Below are 22,396 nucleotides of genomic sequence, written 5' to 3'. Positions count from 1 at the left end.
TGAAGACCCAATGCAGCCAAAAATAAACAAATAAATTTATTTTTTTTTAAAAAAAGGTAACTAAGAAAGAACAGCATAAACTAGGATTAAAATATTAGAATATCAATGATTTAAGAATCACAACTGTAGAAGGCTAAAAGCATAAAGTTGAGGTAAAAATTCTTAAATAGAAAGGATTGGAAGTTTAAAAGGATAGCTTAGGGTAATCAACTTAAAAAATGGATCAGATAACAAAATATGGAATTTAAGAGATGTAAAGTTAAAATTAGAGCTGAAAACATTCCAGAGTGGATTAAGATCAAGATGTGGCCAGGATGGTAATTACATTAGTGGATTTAACTTGTTTTCTCACCTTGCTGAATCAGGTCCACTTAGATCTCATTTAAAACCTGTATTAATAAGATTCTTTTCAAAAAAAAAGATTGACTGTTACTTCTCAGAACTGATCACATGATTTGATCAACATGGTTTTTTTAAAACTATAATGACCACAGTGATAATCTTGAGGCAAAAGCTAAAGAAATGACTTAGGAATATTTATTTTATTGCATTGAAAGATATGGTGGCAACATTATCAGGAAAGACAATGAGGAAGATACTTTTTTATTATAGTAATATATGAACGACCATCATTTCTGGTCATAAGGGGCTTTTCTTTTTCCTTAGAGGTGGAGAGGATGGGTTATAATTTTAAGAGTCTTTGGTAAGATAAGTGGCAGTTGGACGGCATTAGATTAAGCTTTATATTATTCTTAAGTATATAATTTTTCTTCTAGGTTAATTGGACTCCTGAGATTAACAAAGAGCACTTACTACAGGGTCTGCTTCCTGATGTACAAGTACCAACATCTGTAAAAGATATGCGCTATTGCCAGGTTTCATTCCAAGATGATCATGTGTCTTTGGAAAGTGCATTTACAGTAAGGTTTGTGGGCATATTATATTTTGAGGTATTTCAAAATTCAGCATATGGCGACAAAAGTGCTTTTCTCCAAAGCACACATGCCAAAGTTGTTCTTTAATATAGAAATTTTCACAATTTTTTGGAAATAGGTTGTCTTCGGAATAAAGCTTCACTGAAAATAGTGATTAATTCTTAATATCGTTACAAGCTTCTGCTTAACTGACCCTCTAGTATCTGTCAGAACTAGAACTTTTGATAAAGGAAAGCCCTCCTAGGACAAGCAACAGTGAAAACTCATGCAGAATGACAGACATGAAAAGTCCAAAAGATACAGTGTGATCAGTGTGTTGTTCAGAAGGAAGAATGTTTTCATTGGTTAGTGATGATTTTCAAAGCTGAGTCCACCTGATAGAAAAGGGGAAGATTTAAGTAACTATATTGAAAACCTGTCCTCACCCTGGCCTGTCAGTTCCTCGGCTGCCTCTTTTTTAATAACCTTTTTCACTTTAATTCCTCTACACATTTCCATACTATTCCAACACTTAGAATAGCTCCACGTTTGAGATAAAATTGTAAGATGTACAACTCTTCAGCCAGAGACAGATCTCTTGATGAGTCATTTTTACAGACCCATCTGTTTTCTTTCTCAGTGCTCTCATGGCGTAAGTTCCTTTTAATCCAGCGTAGATAACTGTGATCTAACACATGTGTTTTTTTTGTTGTTGTTGTTTTTTGTCAGTATTCTCTACTCTCTTTGCAAGCTATATGTTCTCTGTTTCCTTTTGGGTTAATAGTTACATTATATAAATGGAGGTATTTAGAGGGGTGTTACTTTATTTAAGTTTTAGAAAATGAGTGTTGTATTTATTACTCTTTAGCATGTTTAAACTAATTTTTTTCTACAATTAATGGTGCAAGTAGGGCCTTTAACTTGTTAATCAATTGCAGACCACTTCCTGATGAACCTAAACATCTAAAATGTGAATTAAAAGGAGGAAAAACAGTACAGATGGGCCAAGAGCTTCAAGGAGAAATAGGTTAGTATGGCCTGCTTTCTTTCTTTAAAACACTTCTATAATATTTCCTTACGTTCATGTTTTGGCATACATAATCTGAAAGGAAAACTTGGGATTTATATACAGTCTATGGTTTAAATTCCATTGTTGGAAAGATTGAAGCATTTTCCTTGTCTTTGCGTATGCTGACCTAACTGTGAAATCAGTTTGGCAAAAATAGTTTGTTGAAAAGAATGTTGACTTTTGTTAGAAATGATAATAGTTAATATTAAGAGTGAAAAGTAAATATATTAGTGGGTTCATATGTATCCTGTATTTTTCTTATATCTAGAATATTACATAATACTAAATTATTTTCTTCAAATGTTCATGGTAAAAAACTTGATTAACCTCAGCATCATGTTAAATATGTAAATATAAGTGTACTTATGTGTATTCTTATTATGTTTATAGTGATTATTAAAGAAGTGATTATAATTACTTTTTACCAAAAAAATACACAAGAACAAAGTTAGAATGAGTTTCTAAGTATAATTTTAATTAAGTATATAAGTGTGTTTATGGATATTTGTATATTTTATTGATGCTTTAAAATTAAACTTCCTCCCCCTTTTATAGTTATAATAGTTACAGATCAATATGGAAATCAGATTCAAGCATTTTCACCAAGTTCTCTATCTGCCTTGGGAATTGCTGGGGTTGGACTTGATAGCTCACATTTGCAAACTACTTTTCAGGTATGGCTGTTTTCCATAACAGTTGGCTTATTCTGTTCAGTTTATATATAACAAAAAGTTAGGGGAAAAACAAAAATAAGAGAGACTTGATTTCAGTGTTTACAATGAGAAATTATAAAAGGCATTAAAATAAGTTTTATAATGAAAAATTTTGAACATAGGCAAAGATAGAATAAATAGTATAAGTAATTCCCATGATCCCATCAGTCAGCTTCAACATTCATCACTTCCTCCTTATCTATCACTTTGAAGCAAATTCCATACATCATATCATTTCATCCTTAAATATTTTGATATGAATATAAAGATAGTTTTTCATGTAGCTATTTGAGTAAAATTTCTTGGTGCTCAGTCCTTGCATTAAATAGAATGCCTGGGAGAAAACTAGTGGTGAAAGTTTGCAGCTGTGCAGTTAATTGAGATTAGCTTGAAAAATAAGAACCCTGGTGGAATTATTTCAGTTTAAAACAAGCAAGGAAACACAATGTATTCTTCTTGGAGAGATTAAAGGCAGTTTTCGAGAAAAGATGTTGGAGTTGAGCCTTCAAGGAACCTACCAGGCTCAAGTAGGTCAAAAAGAAGGAATTCTAAGGCCCAAGTAAAGTTGAATCCATTTAAGGCATTTAATTGTTTTTAAAACTGTTCTTCCTTTTGGAGCCTCCATTATACCTTTTACCCGACAGAATGATCATAATAGCCTCCTTGTTGCCCCTCCCACCTAGAATTTCTGTTTCCACTAATCTGCTGGGCTATTATTTTCTAGTTTTCAGAATACCACTTTCACTATATCTTAGCACTGCTGAGGAACTTTTAATGGTCTTTTGTTTACTGTGAAAGATCAGGTTTGGGGCTTCCCTGGTGGCGCAGTGGTTGAGAGTCCGCCTGCCGATGCAGGGGACACGGGTTTGTGTCCCGATCCAGGAAGATCCCACATGCCGTGGAGTGGCTGGGCCACTGAGCCTGAGCGTCCGGAGCCTGTGTTCCGCAATGGGAGAGGCCACAGCAGTGAGAGACCCGCATACCGCAAAAAAAATAAATAAAAATAAAATAAAAAACTGGTTTTAATATGCCATTGTTTCTTAAAATCATCTCCACATCCTCATAAAATGTACTGCTCTTCTGAAGTACATTCCCTTGATAATATCAACATTAGACCGTAGAGAGTGCCTTTCAGAATTTTGTGTTTAATTCTGTTTATACTCATCTACAATTTGTTAATGCGCATGCAAATTTTATTTTTAAGATAGGAGGTAAAACCAGAATAACTTTCAAGATTACTTAAGACATCACCTCTTCAAAAGGGCATTTGGGGGCTTCCCTGGTGGCACAGTGGTTGAGAGTTTGCCTGCCAATGCAGGGGACACAGGTTCGTGCCCCAGTCCGGGAAGATCCCGCATGCCGTGGAGCGGCTAGGCCCGTGAGCCATGGCCGCTGAGCCTGCGCGTCCGGAGCCTGTGCTCCACAACGGGAGAGGCCACAACAGTGAGAGGCCCGCGTACCGCAAAAAAAAAAAAAAAAAAAAGGGCATTTGGTGTTTCACTAATAAATGTGGGATTCTATAGACTTCACATATTTTGAACTTCTCAATATGTTGTACTAATGAATGCTTAATTTGTTTTCCAAATAATGAAAAAACACCCCTGCACTCAGTGGGCTTTGGGGGGAGATTAATTTTTATTGTTTTGCAATGTCTTTTTACAGAAAATGTTCTACAAACAGTTGTTTCAGATCATAAAACATGACATTTTAACTGATTTTTTAAATCTGCTGGAATATATTTGTACTTAATGGAAATTTAAGATGATGAAATCATTAAGGGTCACTATTAAAATGCGAATACTACAGTGCTCATACCAGTATGGAATCAGTTTATCTACTTCAGTCACTTGGCAAAGATTATAGGCTAGTGTCATTGATTCCCATTGACAGATGTTAGGCATTCTAAGTACCAGCGATGGGGTTGTGACAAGTCAAAGCCCCTGCCTTCTCAGAGATTACCTTGTAATGGGAGAGCATATAACAGGTAGGAAATGAGTGACAGGAAGAAAATTAAAGTGGGCTGTGGGAATAGGGTACCATCATATAGGGTAGTCACAGAAAACCCCTCTGGTTAAGGTATTCTGTGAGCAAAAACCTGAAGAAAAGCCATGTAGGTAAAAAAAAAGTTGCAATCACAGGGAAGGAGCGAGTGCAAAGGGTGTTGGAAAAGCATGTACATGGCTATTTGGGGAATAGAAAGGAGACAATGCAACTGTAAATAAGAGGGAAATTAGGAAAATATCAGGAAAAAGGACATAGCTTGAACCTTCTAGATTTCTCCCTCACAAAAAAGAATTTCAGTTTCTCCTCTCAAGGAGATGAAATTCAAGGAACTCCAGTATTGACATATGTGTAAGTTACTTGCTGTTGTTATACCAGAAACACATCTGTATGCACGTGGGTGGTGACAACATTTTCTTTCATTTTTCTGGAAACCAAACATTATCTCCCTGTTTCTTTTCAATGTGCTTTTCCTCATTAGGAAAATACACAAAGTATAAGTGTGAGAGGCATCAAATTTATTCCAGGTCCCCCTGGAAATAAGGATCTTTGTTTTACTTGGCGTGAGTTTTCTGACTTTATTCGAGTGCAGCTAATTTCTGGGCCACCAGCCAAACTTCTCCTTGTAGACTGGCCAGAGTTAAAGGAGGTAAGTACCTTCCTGCTTTGATTGACAGAATTTAATATCACATGACTTATTGCTTCAAAATGTTTACATTTTGTTGTTGAAGTAATAACAGTAACAAAAGGACAAAGTAATATGAATTTTAATACTTCATTATTTAATTCATCACTGTGCCCTCATTTGTTTAAAAAAGTGTAATACTTCAAATTATAAGTACTTTATTATAATAGAAAATTTTAAATATGCATAAAAGTAAAAGAAGTATAATAAACCCCCAGTTTCAACAGTTACTGATTTTTGCCCAATTTTATTTCATTGTTCTCTCTCACTGACTTACTAAAAAAATGTTTTTGCTGGAATTTTTAAAAGCATACCAGATATCAAGTCATTCATTATATCCATAAAAACTTCAGTTTGCCTTCCTATGCAAATAGTTAAATCTTTTTTTTTTAACATCTTTATTGGAATATAATTGCTTTACCATAGTGTGTTAGTTTCTGCTTTATAACAAAGTGAATCAGCTATACGTATATATATATCCCCGTATCTCCTCCCTCTTGCGTCTCCCTCCCACCCTCCCTATCCCACCCCTTAGGTGGTCACAAAGCACTGAGCTGATCTCCGTGTGCTGTGTGGCTGCTTCCCACTAGCTATCTGTTTTACATTTGGTAGTATGTATAAGTCCATGCCACTCTCTCACTTCATCCCAGCTTACTCTTCCCCCTCCCCATGTCCTCAGGTCCACTCTCTACGTCTGCTTCTTTATTCCTGTCCTGCCCCTAGCTTCTTCGGAACCTTTTTTTTAGATTCCATGTATATGAATTAGCATACGGTATTTGTTTTTCTCTTTCTGACTTCATTCTGTATGACGGACTCTAGGTCCATCCACCTCACTACAAATAACTAAGTTTCGTTTCCTTTTATGGCTGAGTAATATTCCATTGTATATATGTGCCACATCTTTATCCATTCATCTGTCGATGGACACTTAGGTTGCTTCCATGTTCTGGCTATTGTAAATAGAGCTGGAACGAACATTGTGGTACATGACTCTTTTTGAATTAAATACTAATTACTAATACTTAAATACTAATTTTGCAAATGTCTGTCAAATCTGTTACCTTTCAGTTTTCATTCAATTTTTAGAATTCTAATTTTAAAATGTTCACATTCTGGTGTTCAGTTATGGTGTGGCAGGGCCTTATCTGTTGGTATGAAAGCTTATTTTTTTCTAATGGGAAATGATCTCACATGACCGTGGTAGTAAATGAAATTATCCTGTAAAGGAACTGATCATCTAAGAAAAGCTTACATACACTGCGCCCTAGTTTGAGATTGCCCTTTTTTGATTTGTGAGTTTAAAAAAACAGATAAACTAGTATATGAATGTCCTTTAAAAACAATTTTTTTTGTAATACTGTGTTGACTGAAGGATTTCAGTGAAAGGCGAGTGTACTTATTTTTTATCTGGAAGCACATATATTGCATAAATCAATACATTCTTTGTGCCTAATGATGTCAATAAAGGACTTGTTGACTGTATCATGGAATAATTGTATACATTTGAGGTGGAAAAAATCTTTACATGTTCATGTTTTTATATGATTTTGTAGGAGGGGAATATAAAAAATAATGACAGCTTGTTAACTCAAAAACTTATTACAAGATTTATTTGCAGATACCATTGAAATCCAACAGTTTTAAAAATGAAACCTAAAACGAATTTCTCATTCTGTTAAGAGATACATTATATGTAGGTGAGCTTGAAAACGTAGTCATTGAATATGTGGTTTTCCTAGAATTTCCTAATTTAATTTTTGACCTACCGTCCCCCTATAGGATCTTTAATAGAAAAGAGGAACTGATTTAACACCTAAGCATGATAAACAGAAAAAATATATTAAATATACACATATATTCTCTCATTTAATCTTCAGCAACATTATGATGTATTATCATTCTTTATAAATAGGAAACAAGTTCTGAAATATTACATTACACGACAGTATTAAAAAGTGGCAAAGTGGAAAAGGGCAGATTTGTATTCATGAACATTTGATTTTGGATATTTGCTTTCCCCACTACTACCCAGAAAAATGTTCAACTAAAAGCTTTTGCTACAAGTCATTTACTGAAAGATATTCTTTAAAAGTAGTTACTATTTGATGGATAGACAATTATGTAATTAGGAATAAAGACCCTGTAGTGTTTACATTTGGAAACATCAGCACTTTTTATATATTCAAGCTTTTTATAAATTTTTGCAGGTAAAATACAGTCTAGCCATGAATATCTTTTGGTAGTCTAGCATTTAAACTGAACCAGCTTCAAGGGTATCTTTTAAAAAAAAAGTTCTAGCCCTAACACATTATTAATTTTTCTCCCACTTTTAGCAACCTCCTAATGTAATTTGGTAAACAGCTTCCTCAAGTAAGGTGAGGGGTGGAGGAAGCGGAGGGAACATTATTAGTAGGAGAGAGATGATAAATCAGCTTTCCTTTTTCGCTAGTTATATCTTTACTATCTTCTTTTTTTTTTTTAACTTTTAAAATCTGACACAGAGGATTGGACTTTCACAGGTTTCTTGCTTGACAATGTGTTTTCTTTTGATATATCCAGTATTCATATGTTGGCACACAAATTCGCAGAGTTACACAGGCCTTACGTGAAATAATGGAAAAGCAAGAAACATCTTAAGCCAACAAGACGGTGTAGATTATCTGTGACTTAGTCCTGTTTAACCAAGAGTTGGAAAGCTGTGCATTATTGCTTCGTGTAGACTGGTAGAGTGCTGACAATTGATGGAGGAGTTAAACTGTAGATGACAGTGCTAAAGATGAGAACCTAAGATAAGCTTCTGTTTCCAAGGAAGTCCTTCTAATATGTAAATATTAGAATTCTTGACTGGCTCTAGAAGCCAGTAATGTCAAATGATATTTTCCCGTTTATCAAATTTTCAATCATTTCTCTAAGAAGAGGATCATTTGTGACAACATGATTGACTTTCAGAAGTTTATTTTAATTGATGAAAGGAGCTATTTGTAAATAAAACAGATATATTAAGTGATTGTTTCACTTAAATAGTAATCATATTGTTTGGCCTATATGTTTTAGTGCTTCTTAAAATTATTATATCTGTTCTAGTCCATTCCAGTGATTAACGGAAGAGAACTACAGAATCCTCTCATTGTTCAACTTTGTGATCAGTGGGATAATCCAGCACTTGTGCCACAGGTTAAAATAAATCTTATAAAAGCTAACAATTTAAAGGTAAGTTTTAAACATTCTTAAATATTTTCACTTACTTAAAATTCTGGCTTTCATCCTCAGGATCATGTCTTTAGGTGTCACATTTCTTTTTTTTTTTTTTTTTTTAAATAGTCTTATATAATCTTCATTATTGCTTAGTTTAAGTTAACCTAAAATTTTTAATAGTTAGTTTGAGGAAGTATAGTTTATATCTTGCAAACAGTGTAACAAGGGGCAACATTCTGCAGTTATGTCTGAGTGTTTATTACACAATATTAATAATATTTGGATTTCAGATTAAGAATAGATAATGCTGACGTCAGGTGAATGATGGCAGATACAATGACCTGCAGTATGGGTTATGAAACGTATTATTGGGGAAACTTACAAGCCCTAAGGGTGAGGGAAAAGAGTCATGCGAGTAGCTGTACTCCACCTACCTTTTGGAGAGCTACCAGGGCCTGGGCATAGCTGTTGGACCTATACTGGCTTGTGTTCTAGGGAATTCAGCAAACATGAACATGGCCTCGTAATGTTTGGGCACAGACATAGTGCTTGGATACTGGGAAGTCCAAGATTAGGTACCAAGTGTTTACATTAGTATTGGGGTAACCAGGATGTAGGGGGGACTTTGGATGCCTGGCACAAAGTTTATGCCCTCCTGCAAGGGGGAAGGAAAGGAGCTGCCAGTCCCTTGCAAAGTTATATTTTCACAAGTCTCTCCTGTTGGTTGAAGGGAATTCATTTGTCCCAGCCAGGTTGTTGCCAGGCAACACAGAAGCGAGTTCTTGGAGTTATCTTTAGCCAGGCTTGAGTATCCCTCCACAAATTTTATAATTTTAGTGGATGCAAAAAGTTGGTATTATGTAAATACACAGTTCACTTGAAATTAATCCATTAGTTCATTAAGAATCCCAGTGGGGATTTTGTAGGACTCAACAAGTTTATCTTAAAAGCTATACAGGAGGGAATTCCCTGGCAGTCCAGTGGTTGGGACTACGTGCTTCCACTGCAGGGGGCACAGGTTCAATCCCTTGTCGGGGAACTAAGATCTTGCATGCCATGTGCGTGGCCAAAAGACAATAAATGAAAATAAATAAATAAAAGCTATACAGGAGATTAAAGTGCCAAGAATGACTTGTGATCCACATGAACTTATTTTCAGAGTAAAGTGGAAAGGGTCAGAGGTCTTAGCCTGTCAAAAAAAGACTACACTATTGCTGCTATATAGCCTGAAATAGAAGGCTTACTTCTCTGGCTTAGCAACAGATTTAGGACCCAGATGGAAGAAAGACTTTGAGAAAGATAAGTTTGAGAGAAGATGGATTGGAGGGTAAATGAGACAGGTACAAATATAGGGTTTTATTCTAGCAGTTCAATTACTCTCTCACTTTTGTCTCACCAACTATTGCTTTTTTTTTTTTTTTTGGTCTGCATGTACCATAATTACCTAATCTTCAGGTTCCATTAAACAGAAATTGGGTATTAGGATTTAGGAGAGAGTCTGATTTTCCTGCTTCTACAGTCTTCACATTTACTTTTGTTCTTAATGTTTGCTTCCAAGAGAGTTAAATAGTGATTATTTTCTACTGGTAATAAGAGTATGATCCTAGTTTTTTAGAGAAGCATCTGCAAAAGACTGAAAGACTCTTCTAACCAATGATTAGGAAATGTGGCCACTGATTCTTAATCACTTAAAAGTAAAAGCTTGGTTATCAATGCAAAAGTAGTATTTCAACAAAGATTTAAGAAGCACATCTGAGTAAATATTAAGAGAAAGATGAAGTAACTAATGATGGACATGGTATTATGCCTTGACTTGAAATTATGTATGTGTATTTATGTTTATTTTTCCTGCGCTGACTCTCACAACCCCCCAGTTTTGGAATATACCTTCAGTGTTTGTGTGACCAAACTTCACTTGATATATCAGCGTTATTGAAACTGAACATTGAATTCTGCAACTTAATTGAAATACACAAAATTCTAGTTTAATTGAGTATGAGTGATTATTATCCTTTGGATTATGTGATTACGTATTATATCATTTCAACTAGTTCAAATTAGACAACTTTAGATTTTAGACTGTGTGCAAATGTAGCTTTTTAAATAGTAATAGAGGAAAAGAATTTGATTCCTAAAATTTTCTAATTAACCGTTTTGTTTTGTTTTTAGCTCACTCCTTCAAACCAACAGCATAAAACCGATGAAAGGGGCAGGGCTAATTTGGGAGTGTTCAGTGTTTATGCCCCTAGGTAAGAACTGAAAGTTTGATAGTTATTGGTATTATAGAGGTTGATTTTTGTTATTACTTGATTAAGTTAAGAGTAATAACTAGCCTTCTATTTAGTGATAGTCAGGAGTTGGAATGGAACAGGAGAAGAGAGGTTTCCTAAATGAGTTAAACTTTGTATAAATTGTCTCAGAATTTTTAGTTATAACTAATGAAGTTTGAACCCCCTTCCCCTTTTTTCTTTTTAGAGGAGAACATATTATGCAGGTTAAAGCCATTTATAACAAGAATACCATAGAAGGACCCATAATTAAGTTAATGATTCTTCCAGATCCTGAAAAACCCATTCGTCTCAATGTTAAATATGACAAAGATGCTTCCTTTTTAGCAGGGGGTATTTTCACTGGTGAGTAATTCACAGTTTTAAAATAAATTTGTAGTATTAATTTACCTCTTACATTAGTGGAATAAATTATTTATCCTGGGTGTTCAGCATGATAAAAAAGCAAGCATGTTGTGGCCTTTCAAATAAGAAAGTACACTTGACTTAGCTATGTCTTCCCTCTCCCCTATATCCTACATTCCTTTAACGGTCAAGAATGAACTAAAAGTTCATATATAAACTGATAGCTTAAGATAATCAGTTTGTGTTTGTTCATTCGCTGAATTGTGAGATTCTGCAAAAGTATGAACTGCTAAATGGCAAAACTGTGGGGGTATGTTCTAAATTTGTTGCACTGTTAAACCAGACAGAACCAGGACTGTTCAGCTTAATTTGGATGGAAATGCATCACATCATAATTTACAATTAAAGATACTTCAGAACAACAAACATTTACTGAACACCTGCTATGTCCATCCACTATGCTAGACTCCTAATTCCAGTAATGAACATGACAGTTTTCAATGAGTTCAGTCTAATGTAGGAGATAATCAAGTAAGCAAATGATTTCAGTGTAATATGGGAGGAGCCAAGTCAATAGGAAATCGTATTTGCTTTGTATAGGTAATTTTCTTGAAGACTTTGGTTTTCTTGAGAGGATGAATTCCTGTTCATAGTTACAAGCAGTGAAAGAAGCAGACCAGAAATATTTAAGATTGAAATATTAACAATAATTTTAAATAATTATAGCCTTTGAAATCTGTTAAGGGAGATAAGATCTATTTCTTGTGATTAAAAACTGTAATAGGTGGGGCTTCCCTGGTGGCGCAGTGGTTGGGAGTCTGCCTGCCGATGCAGGGGACGCGGGTTCGTGCCCCGGTCCGGGAAGATCCCACATGCCGCAGAGTGGCTAGGCCCGTGAGCCATGGCCGCTGAGCCTGCACGTCCGGAGCCTGTGCTCCGCAGCGGGAGAGGCCACAGTGGTGGGAGGCCCGCGTACTGCCAAAAAAAAAAAAAAAAAAAAAAAAAAAACTGTAATAGGTGACAAGTGAATATTACAGGTGATAAATATAAGGGACTATTACAAGTAATAATAGTTTAGCTACTGTATGCTATTGAAAATCATAAAAGAAAGTAAACATTGTATTCTCAGACTACATAAAGCATATAGGTTTGTAACCATTTGGCCTATTCTAGATTGCTGAATATCTGTAGTCTAACCTTTTTTTAAATTTATTTTTTATAGAAGTATAGTTGAATTACAATGTTGTGATAATTACTGCTGTACAGCAGAGTGACTCGGTTATACATATAAATACATTCTTTTTCATGTTCTTTTCCATGATGGTTTATCACAGGATATATTTTTTTAACGTCTTTATTGGAGTATAATTGCTTTACAATGTTGTATTAGTTTCTGCTGGAAAACAAAGTGAATCAGCTATACGTATACATATATCCCCGTATCCCTTCCCTCTTGTGCCTCCCTCCCACCCTCCCTATCCCACCCCTCTAGGTGGTCACAAAGCACAGAGCTGACCTCTTGGTGGTATGCAGCTGCTTCCCACTAGCTATCTATTTTACAATTGGTAGTGTATATATGTCAGTGCTACTCTCTCACTTCATCCCAGCTTACCCTTACCCTTCCCCGTGTCCTCAAGTCCATTCTCTGTGTCTGCGTCTTTATGCCTGTCCTTCCCCTAGGTTCATCAGAACCTTTTTTTTTTTTTAAGATTCCATATATATGTGTTAGCATACAGTATTTGTTTTTCTCTTTCTCACTTACTTCACTCTGTATGACAGACTCTAGGTCCATCTACCTCACTACAAATAACTCAATTCCGTTTCTTTTTATGGCTGAGTAATATTCCATTGTATATATGCCACATCTTCTTTATCCGTTCATCTGTCAGTGGACACTTGGGTTGCTTCCATGTCCTGGCTATTGTAAATAGTGCTGCAATGAACATTGTGGTACCTGTCTCTTTTTGAATTATGGTTTTCTCAGGGTATATGCCCAATAGTATCACAGGATATTGAATATAGTTCCTTGTGCTACAAATAACACAGTCTAACCTTTTTGGTCTTGCTTGGCAGACTGTGAAGATAAGACAAAGGATTATTAATAGCAAAGATGTATTTATTAGATTTTTGTGGGAGATTGAGCACTGGAGCCTGTTATGATTAAGTTCTGTAGACAAATTGTTGGGGAAGACTAATTAAAGAATAGTTTTATTTCTTCATTAGAATTTTATTATTAACACTTAAACAAGATGTATGCTTTAAGACATACAGTTATTTAGCCAAATCCACTAATTGAACTAGAAAGAAAATAATTTTTTAATGTTGATCATTACAGATTTTATGATTACTGTTATTTCTGAAGATGACAGTATCATTAAAAATATTAATCCAGCACGTATTTCCATGAAAATGTGGAAACTGTCAAACAGTGGGAACCGACCACCAGCAAATGTGAGTCATAGAAAGCATTTTAGAAATTAAAAGTAGCTCTTACATTTAACATAAAATTAAATGTAATTTAATATAAAAATGCAGTGTGTATATCCTGGAGAACTAGAAAGTAACCCATTCCATCACTTAGGATTTTTAAAAGATGCTTCAGAGTATGTTTCAGAATTAAGTCTAAAGAACAGTAGCACAAGGCAAAAAACTAAATACCACTAAGAGATAATACAGAAAGTGAGAAAAGGAGAGTGATTGATAGACTACAGAGTAAATTAAAGAAGGGGGTAGAGTGGAGAGAACAGTTTGAGAGTCCGAAGCCTCACAGTCCAATAGAAATATAATACCAGCCACACGTGATACTCAAATTCTGAATTCTGCTAGTAGCCACATTAAAAAATAAAAAGAAATAAAATTAATTTTAATATAGTTTTAAACTAATATACAAAAAGTTACCATTTCACCATGAACTCAATACTTTAAAATTTAATAATGATATTTTACATTCTTGTATCTTTCCAAGTCTTTGAAATTTGGTGTGTATTTTATGCTTACAACACCTCTATTTGGACCAGTCACAATTCAGGTGCTCAGTAGTCACATGTAGTTATTGGCTACCATAACAGACAGTGCCAATCTAAAATAAATCTCAAATTGGAAACTAAACCAAGCTATATCAGGGGTCCTGATTTAATGACATCTTTCAGGATTTATGGTTCAGTTTAGTCATCTGTTTAGGAAACTAGCTTCCTGAATTTATACCATCAGTCCCATCAAGCTGCTTTTACCTTAAAATTATGTCACCACCTTTAAGATCTGTTTTGTGCCCTTTAATAATTAATGGTATATCTTTCCATCGTAACTAATCTCACTTTTGTGTCATACATGCATGGTAAAGATATATACATGTAGGGGTGTGTTTGTGTGTATTTATCAATCCAGATGTGATCTGGGTTCACACTTGGTGAAAGGAAAAATAAATTTTTATCGTAAATACACTGTGTTTAATGTTTCTCCATCTCCCCCTTCTTTCCTACTTTTCCTTCTAGGCAGAAATATTTAGTTGTAATAAAATAAAGGATAATGACAAGGAAGATGGCTGCTTCTACTTCAGGTATTTCTCAAATTGTTTCATATTTTAATGCATATTTTGTTATGAAGTTAATCAGCCTTGGCAACATTTGCCTGCTGAGCTAGGGAGAAATAATTTATGATTGAATAGAAAATGTTACTTTCTTAATTTTTTGGTCAGGAAGTTTTTTGAGAAAATATTTTGTTTGCAAACTTTGTGAAACGGTTTGGGGAAAGATTGTTGTGATAGATATATTTGTTTTCAAAACTATCAAAAACATCAGAAGAATTCTGTCATCAGAGCACTTTATATTTTATTCTATACAACATTTCTGTAATTCTAAACTTAAGATCTTATGAAGTAAAAAAGCTGAACTAGGTTTTTATTGTTTAACTATGTGACTTTGAGTGTTGCTTCTTTAGTCTGGACCTGTACTTTGAAATCTGAAAATGGTTTTTGAGAGATGGTGTCTAAGGTTTCTTTTATTTATTAGAAATGTTTCTTTCCTTTTAGACTAATAATTGCTTTGTTTTATTTCTTTAAGTGTATAGTTTATTAAGCCATATAGAAAGCAAAAGGTACAAGTATAGATATAAATCATTGTTACAATAATACCAGCATTTACAATCACCTGTGTATTTACCTTTGTTGAGGTATTTATTTTTCCATGTGGCTTCAAGTTACTGTGTCTTGTTCTTTCATTTTACCTTGTAGGACTCCCATGAATATTTCTTCCGGGCCAGGTGTAGTGGTAATGAACTCCCTTAGCTTTTGTTTATCTGAGAATGTCACTGCACTGTGTAGCATGCAGGATCTTATTAGTTCCCTGACCAGGGATTGAACCCGTGCCCCCTGCAGTGGAGGTGCAGAGTCCTAACCACTGGACTGCAGGGAATTCCTATCTGAGAATGTCTTAATTTCTCCCTCACTTTTGAGGAACAGTTGCTAGATGTAGGATTCTTCGTTGACAGTTTCTTTCTTTTAGCACTTTGAAAACATTGGCCCACTGCCTTCTGGCTTCCAAACTTACTGATGAGAAATCTCATCATCTTATTGAGGATCCCTTGTATGTAATGATTTGCTCTTCTCTCGCTGCTCTTAATATTTTCTTTTTCTTTGTCCTTTGAAAGTTTGTAATAATGTGTCTTGGTGTGGGTCTCTGAGTTTATCTTACTTGGAATTCCTTGAGCATCTTTATACTTATATTCATGTCTTTCATCAACCTAGGGAAGTTTTTTTTCAGCCATTCTTCAAACATGATCTCTGCCCCCTTTTCCCTCTTTTCTCCTTGAACTCCCACAATGTGTATGTTGGTCCACTTGATAGCATCTCAGGTCCCTTAGGCTCTGTTCACTTACCTTCAATCATTTTTCTTTCTGTTCCTCAGACTGTCATTTCCACTGTCTTATCTTCAAGTTTGCTATTTCTTCTACCTTCTCAAATCTGCCTTTGAATACCTGTAGTGAAATTTTCACTTCAGTTACTGTACTTTTCAGCTGCAGAATTTGTTTTTGGTTTCCTTTTAAGTTTTCTCTCTCTTTATTGATAAAGCCTGTGTGCAGCAGCAAAGACCCAGTGCAGCCAAAAAATAATAATAATGATAATAATTTTTAATTGAAAAGTTTAGCTATTATGTATTTCAAAAATGCTTGCCTTGGGGCTTCCCTGGTGGCGCAGTGGTTGAGAGTCCGCCTGCCGATGCAGGGAACACGGATTCTTGCCCCGGTCTGGGAAGATCCCACATGCCGCGGAGCAGCTAGGCCTGTGGGCCATGGCCGCTGAGCCTGCGCATCTGGAGCCTGTGCTCCGCAACGGGAGAGGCCACAACAGTGAGAGGCCCGCGTACCGCAAAAAAAGAAAAAAGCTTGCCTTTTTAAAAAATTAGTTAATTTATTTTGGGGGGTCTTCGTTGCCATGTGCAGGCTTTCTCTAGTTGCGGCTTGCAGGGGCTACTCTTTGTCACGGGGTGCGGGCTTCTCATTGCGGTGGCTTCTCTTGTTGTGGAGTATGGGCTCTAGGCGCGTGGGCTTCAGTAGTTGTGGCACATGGGCTCAGTAGTTGTGGCTCATGGGCTCTAGCGCACAGGCTCAGTAGTTGTGGCACACAGGCTTAGTTGCTTCGTGGCACGTGGGATCTTCCCAGACCAGGGATCGAACCCATGTCCCCTGCATTGGCAGGCGGATTCTTAACCACTACACCACCAGGGAAGTCCAATGCTTACTTTTTTTTTTTTTTTTTTAATAGAGAGATTATTTTATTTTGAAAATACATCATAATATACTTAACTATTCACATATTTTGGGCTAATTAGATTATTTCCATTTTCATTATTATAAATAACATTGAAATCAACATCTATAAACAACCCTTTTTAGTTCCTTAAGCTAGATCATTTCCTTAATTTCTCTTTCAGATTTTTCATCATTAGTGTGTAGGAATGCAAGAGATTTCTGTGCATTAATTTTGTATCCTGCTACTTTACCCAATTCATTGATTAGCTCTAGTAGTTCTCTGGTAGCATCTTGAGGATTCTCTATGTATAGTGTCATGTCATCTGCAAATAGTGACAGTTTTACTTCTTCTTTTCCAATATGGATTCCTTTTATTTCTTTTTCTTCTCTGATTGCTGTGGGTAAAACTTCCAAAACTATGTTGAATAATAGTGGTGAGAGTGGGCAACCTTGTCTTGTTCCTGATCTTATTGGAAATAGTTTCAGTTTTTCACCATTGAGAATGATCCAATGCTTGCTTTTTGAGTCTATATCTTACTGTTTTTTATTGATCCAACTATTCTTTGTTACTTTCTTTTTTTAAAAAAATTTATTGTTTTTATTTTCATTTTCTATTCCTCATTAACTTGGTAGTTTTGCAATTTTTTACTATTTTCTAAGTGATTCTGTTTATTTTCAAAATTAATTAATTTAGGGATTACAACATGCATAGTTGACATATCAGTGTCTAAATGGCAATTTACATTTTGTACCCTCTTTTTGGTCAGTGCATGAATCTTAGAACACTTAAGTTCCATTTTCTCTCTCCCAACTTAACATGCCTTTGTTGTTGTGTATATTGTCTTTCATGGCATTATTATTTTATATAGTCAGTGTTCATTTAGACTGTAATTCATTTATCCTTTCTGTTAATCTTCAACTCAGGGCTTCCACCTGGGATCATTTTTCATCTGAGGAAGTTCCTTTAATATTTTCGAGTGCACAGCTGCTGGTGACAGATTATCTAATTTTTACCTAAAAATATATTCCATCTTCATGCTTGAAAAATATTTTTCTGGACATGATTTTCTAGGTTGGCCATTTCTTTCTTGCAGTACTTCCAAGCCATCTTTCACTGTCCCATCATTTCTGTTGAGAAGTTAACGATCAGTTTTAACTGCTGTTACTTTGAAAAGTCATCATTTACCCTCCTTTTTGGTTGCTTTGAATTTTGTTTTCAGCAGTTTTACTGTGATGTGCCTATGTTTGGATTTTTTGAAATTTATCCTGTTTGGTTTTCATAGCCTTTGATTTTGTGGTCTTTGTTCAGTTTTTTTAAATTGTCAGCCATTATTTCATCAAATACTGCTTCTGCCTTATTCTTTTCCTCTTCTCCTCCTTACACTCTTATTTACATGCTCTTAGTCCTTATAGTATTCTCTCTTACCCTCTTTTCTCTATTTGCCATATTTTTGTCTTTCTTCATTCTAGATACTTTCAGCTACCTTCAATTAACTAATCTCTCTCTGTTCAGTGGTATCTAATTGCTATTAAATTCATCTTTGAATTATTAATTTCTGTTTGGTATTTTTAGTTTTTTTTTAAAGGTCCAGTTCTCGGTTGGAATTTTCAGTCTTGTCTTTTATTACCTTGAGCAGTAATCAGAGTTTATTGAAATCTGGAGTTCATTTTGGTCTGTTTTGATTGTCTCTTGTTTCTTTTGGCTTTCATTCTGATTCTCTTGCCTCTTCATGTACCGATTTATTTGGGTTTTTTTTTTTTTTTACCATACTTTTTATTTATGCATATTTATAGAAATAATTTGAAGTCTAAGATGTTCTCTTTCTCCAGATGGAGTTTACATTTGCTTCTGTCTGTTGTCTGGGATAGACACTAGCAGTCTATTATCATTTTGGTCCGTTTTCAGAGATTGAGATAATTCTAAGCTCAGTTGCTTTTCCCTTGGGAGCCTGTCTGCTTTAGGTCCACCTCTACTCCTAAGATATTCTCCCAGGAGTCAAGCAACCTTAAATATGAAACTCACTTCCCAGGGTCTCCATGCTATCTTGTATCCTTCTGAGTCATTTTTTTCACTTTTGCTTATTATCTCTCAAACATTTTCAAGCAGATGTCTTTTTTAATATGGTTACCTTCATCCGGAAGTGTTGGTCTGCCATTTGGGAGCAGAAGTCTTGTTTCATTCTTACTGGAACTCTATTAGGAATTATCCTCAGAGAAAACACAACCTAGAGAAAGGTTACATAATTTTCTCCAAGGTTGTGTGTATGTTATAGGCAGAATTTCAATTCAGATGTGTGTTCACAGCCTTTGTTTACTACATTATGCCAATATTTTGAGAATATGAATGACATGGCAGAGCCAACTTCGAGGTCATGAACCACATTGCACGTATCAGACAAGGTATACCGTAGACTGTCGTTTATATATGCATTGTGTTTGTGACCAAAATAGTCTAGCAAGTCTACCTCTTACTAGGTACTGAGTTCTTTATTGATAATTAAATCACAATAAATATATTCTATATATATAGTTATATATTTAGAATATATAAATGGAAAACAAAGCAACATAAAAAGATCAGCTGGATAATCTATAAATTCACAATGTAAAACTGAGTAGGAAATTTGTGTAGAAATGAAGCAAAATTCACTTGATATATAATTCAGCATTTTTTGTGTTTACTTTGTCAACTTTGTATTCCTGTTTTTTCATTTTTTGCCACTGTGTTCATTTTTGAACACAGAGTTTGTGTTCTAGATGTTTTGGGATGGAATGTCCAGGTAAGAGGGATCTGGAATTAAGCCTGATATTGCAGGAAATATTTGGTGAATGAAGGTGAATGTAGTAATAGTAACTCTCCTCTTACTCATTTACTTTTTGTGGAAGGAAAAGAAATGTTAATGTTTTGAATTTCTTCCCCTTTTATTTAAAAGGTTTCAGTGATCTTGTCTCTTTCTTTTTAACTTAGGGATAAAGCAGTTCCTAACAAAGTGGGGACATACTGTATCCAGTTTGGTTTTATGATGGATAAAGCAAATATCCTTAACAGTGAGCAGGTTTGTTTATTCTTCTTATGCATGGCAGTTAGCTTTAGTTAGCTTCACATTTTCTTGCTTGGTTGAGGAGTGTGTTGTTTTGTTTACAAGTGAGTTAATTATTGGTTGAAAGGTATAAATAATGCCATCTTCAGGAATTTTAGCATAGTACATACTTAAATTATGTTGATTAAATTTGACCGGATGCAGAAGTTACTTTTCCATCCCTCTTTATATCGAGGACTCAGTTAGTAAACATTTTAATCTATATCATGGTAAGGTTGCTCCTATCAATTGTACATGAAAATGTTTCAGTTAATAACATTTCAGGTACTAAGATTCTAGATAATGAAGTTTAAGGTAGTTTAACATACATTATCTTCATTATTGCTACTGCACTAAATTTTTTTAATTACGTATATTTTTAAGTGTTTCTAAATTTGTTTTTAGATGGTAAACATTCAAAAATTAATCTGATATGCCTTTTATCCTCAATTTTTACAAGTTGATTAGTTTTTTTTTTTTTTTTTTTTTTTTTTTTTTTTTTTTTTTTCCCGGTACGCGGGCCTCTCACTGTTGTGGCCTCTCCCGTTGCGGAGCACAGGCTCCGGACGCGCAGGCTCAGCGGCCATGGCTCACGGGCCCAGCCGCTCTGCGGCATGTGGGATCTTCCCAGACCGGGGCATGAACCCGTGTCCCCTGCATTGGCAGGCGGACTCTCAACCACTGTGCCACCAGGGAAGCCCCACAAGTTGATTAGTTTTAAGAATTTAATGGAAATACGTTTTAGAAGGTAATATTTCATTTCATTTAGTATATGCTCTCTATTTCTTCTCTTCATCTTTAATACTAAACCATTAACGTATTGTTAATCAGAGTGCTTCTTTTGTTAGATTATAGTGGATGTTCTACCTAATCAACCTGTGAAGTTAGTTCCTGAAATTCAGCCAGCTACACCAGCTGTTTCAAATGTTCGCTCAGTTGCCAGTAGGACCTTGGTCAAAGATTTATATCTTCGTATCACGGTAATGTTTATTTACTTCCAAATTACACAAGGTAACAAGAAAAATTATTCCTAGTTTTAGGGTACAAGATAGTTGTTATAGAATCATATCTGGATTATTCAGTTTAAGTTTATAGGAAAACTTTGTGAAGATAAATGCAATACCTATCAATATCTTTATACTTGAATACAAAGAGAGAATGTTTAACATTATACGTAAAATCCAGATATACTAAGTATATTCAAAAATGCAGAAATCTGCCTACCTTTCCTAATATGTCTTTAATCCACTATCTTATATATGCATTTATGAATGTGTGAAGTAAGTTGATTCTTCAATGTCCGTTTCACTGAGGGGCGGGAAGTAGTTAAAGTATTTATTTTGAAGAGATCTGCTCTCATGGCTGATCATAATGAGCTCCTCAAAGCTTCCAGTTACCCAGAGGGTAAGCAGCAGTAGTGCTGCTAAGAATATTAACAAACACTTGTGAGACACACTAGTGGCACTTCATTTTTATGAAAAGTTTGGCTGATAGAGTACTTAATCCTTCAGTGTGTTTTCTTGTTTTAGACACATGAGTTGTTCTTCAACTGGTCTTCCCTAGGTCATATATAGATGCTGAAGGTATAGTACATAACTAATTTTTAAATGGGAGTCCTTTTAATAGAGTTGGGAGCCACTGTATTAGCTGGAAGCCATTGTATTAGATGGTTCTTCCATGGTTTCTGGGCTTACTTCCTGCCTGTGGAGCACTTACTCTGAAACTGAATTTTGTGTTTGGAGTAAGAAGGATCAGGATGATTTAATATTTGGGGCTTTATAAATAGGTCATATTTCTGATTTGTCCATGCCCTTCTCTGGGTTTAGTCTTTTTCTACTTCTTCTAATTAGTTACTTTTTGTTATTTGCTTTAAGGATGACTACAACAATCATACTGGAACTGATTTGCTTGGCACTGTAATGGCTACCATCAAAGGTTCTAATGAGGAAGATGACACCCCACTCTTTATTGGGAAAGTTAGAACACTTGAATTTCCCTTTGTGAAAGGTTCAGCTGAAATCACGGTAATATTTTTGTCTTCCGGTAGATAAGGTTTCTATATTTAATATTTTAAACCACAGTATTACAACACCTGTTATTTTGTATGTATAGCTATGAAGATGTCCTAATTACAGCATTAAGTTGGAAAGTCAGCTAAAATATTTTGAGATTTTGCTCTAAGCTATTACACAGTGAACCCATGATCATTGTTACTATTAGAAAGACCCTCTTTTCCCCTGTGGATGACTGTTTTCTGTAACTGGAGTGATTTTAACTTCAGTGACAGTTTGATATTCATGTTTCATTGAAAAGCTACCATTCTGTGGATAAAAATAGAATCAAACATAGCCCAGGTAAAAT

The 22,396-nt window shown here is 35.1% G+C and overlaps 1 protein-coding gene across 1 annotated transcript in view; it reads left to right on the top strand.

Moving 5' to 3' along the window:
* Window positions 1–22,396, top strand: part of SMCHD1 (structural maintenance of chromosomes flexible hinge domain containing 1) — a 126,174-nt gene that overhangs the window by 69,935 nt on the left and 33,843 nt on the right. Inside the window, exons 26-37 of the mRNA XM_082640411.1 lie at window positions 777–925; window positions 1,853–1,941; window positions 2,539–2,657; window positions 5,179–5,346; window positions 8,467–8,592; window positions 10,747–10,826; window positions 11,053–11,210; window positions 13,546–13,661; window positions 14,702–14,766; window positions 19,924–20,011; window positions 20,884–21,015; window positions 21,910–22,059. Of these exons, the coding sequence (XP_082496537.1) occupies window positions 777–925; window positions 1,853–1,941; window positions 2,539–2,657; window positions 5,179–5,346; window positions 8,467–8,592; window positions 10,747–10,826; window positions 11,053–11,210; window positions 13,546–13,661; window positions 14,702–14,766; window positions 19,924–20,011; window positions 20,884–21,015; window positions 21,910–22,059 (1,440 nt within the window). The remainder of the gene's footprint in view (window positions 1–776; window positions 926–1,852; window positions 1,942–2,538; window positions 2,658–5,178; window positions 5,347–8,466; window positions 8,593–10,746; window positions 10,827–11,052; window positions 11,211–13,545; window positions 13,662–14,701; window positions 14,767–19,923; window positions 20,012–20,883; window positions 21,016–21,909; window positions 22,060–22,396) is intronic.

This window comes from Mesoplodon mirus (assembly GCF_964341445.2).
Source record: "Mesoplodon mirus genome assembly, chromosome: 13".
In the NCBI taxonomy this organism is placed as follows: Eukaryota; Metazoa; Chordata; class Mammalia; order Artiodactyla; family Ziphiidae; genus Mesoplodon; species Mesoplodon mirus.
This window is presented reverse-complemented; position numbering and strand designations above follow the sequence as displayed.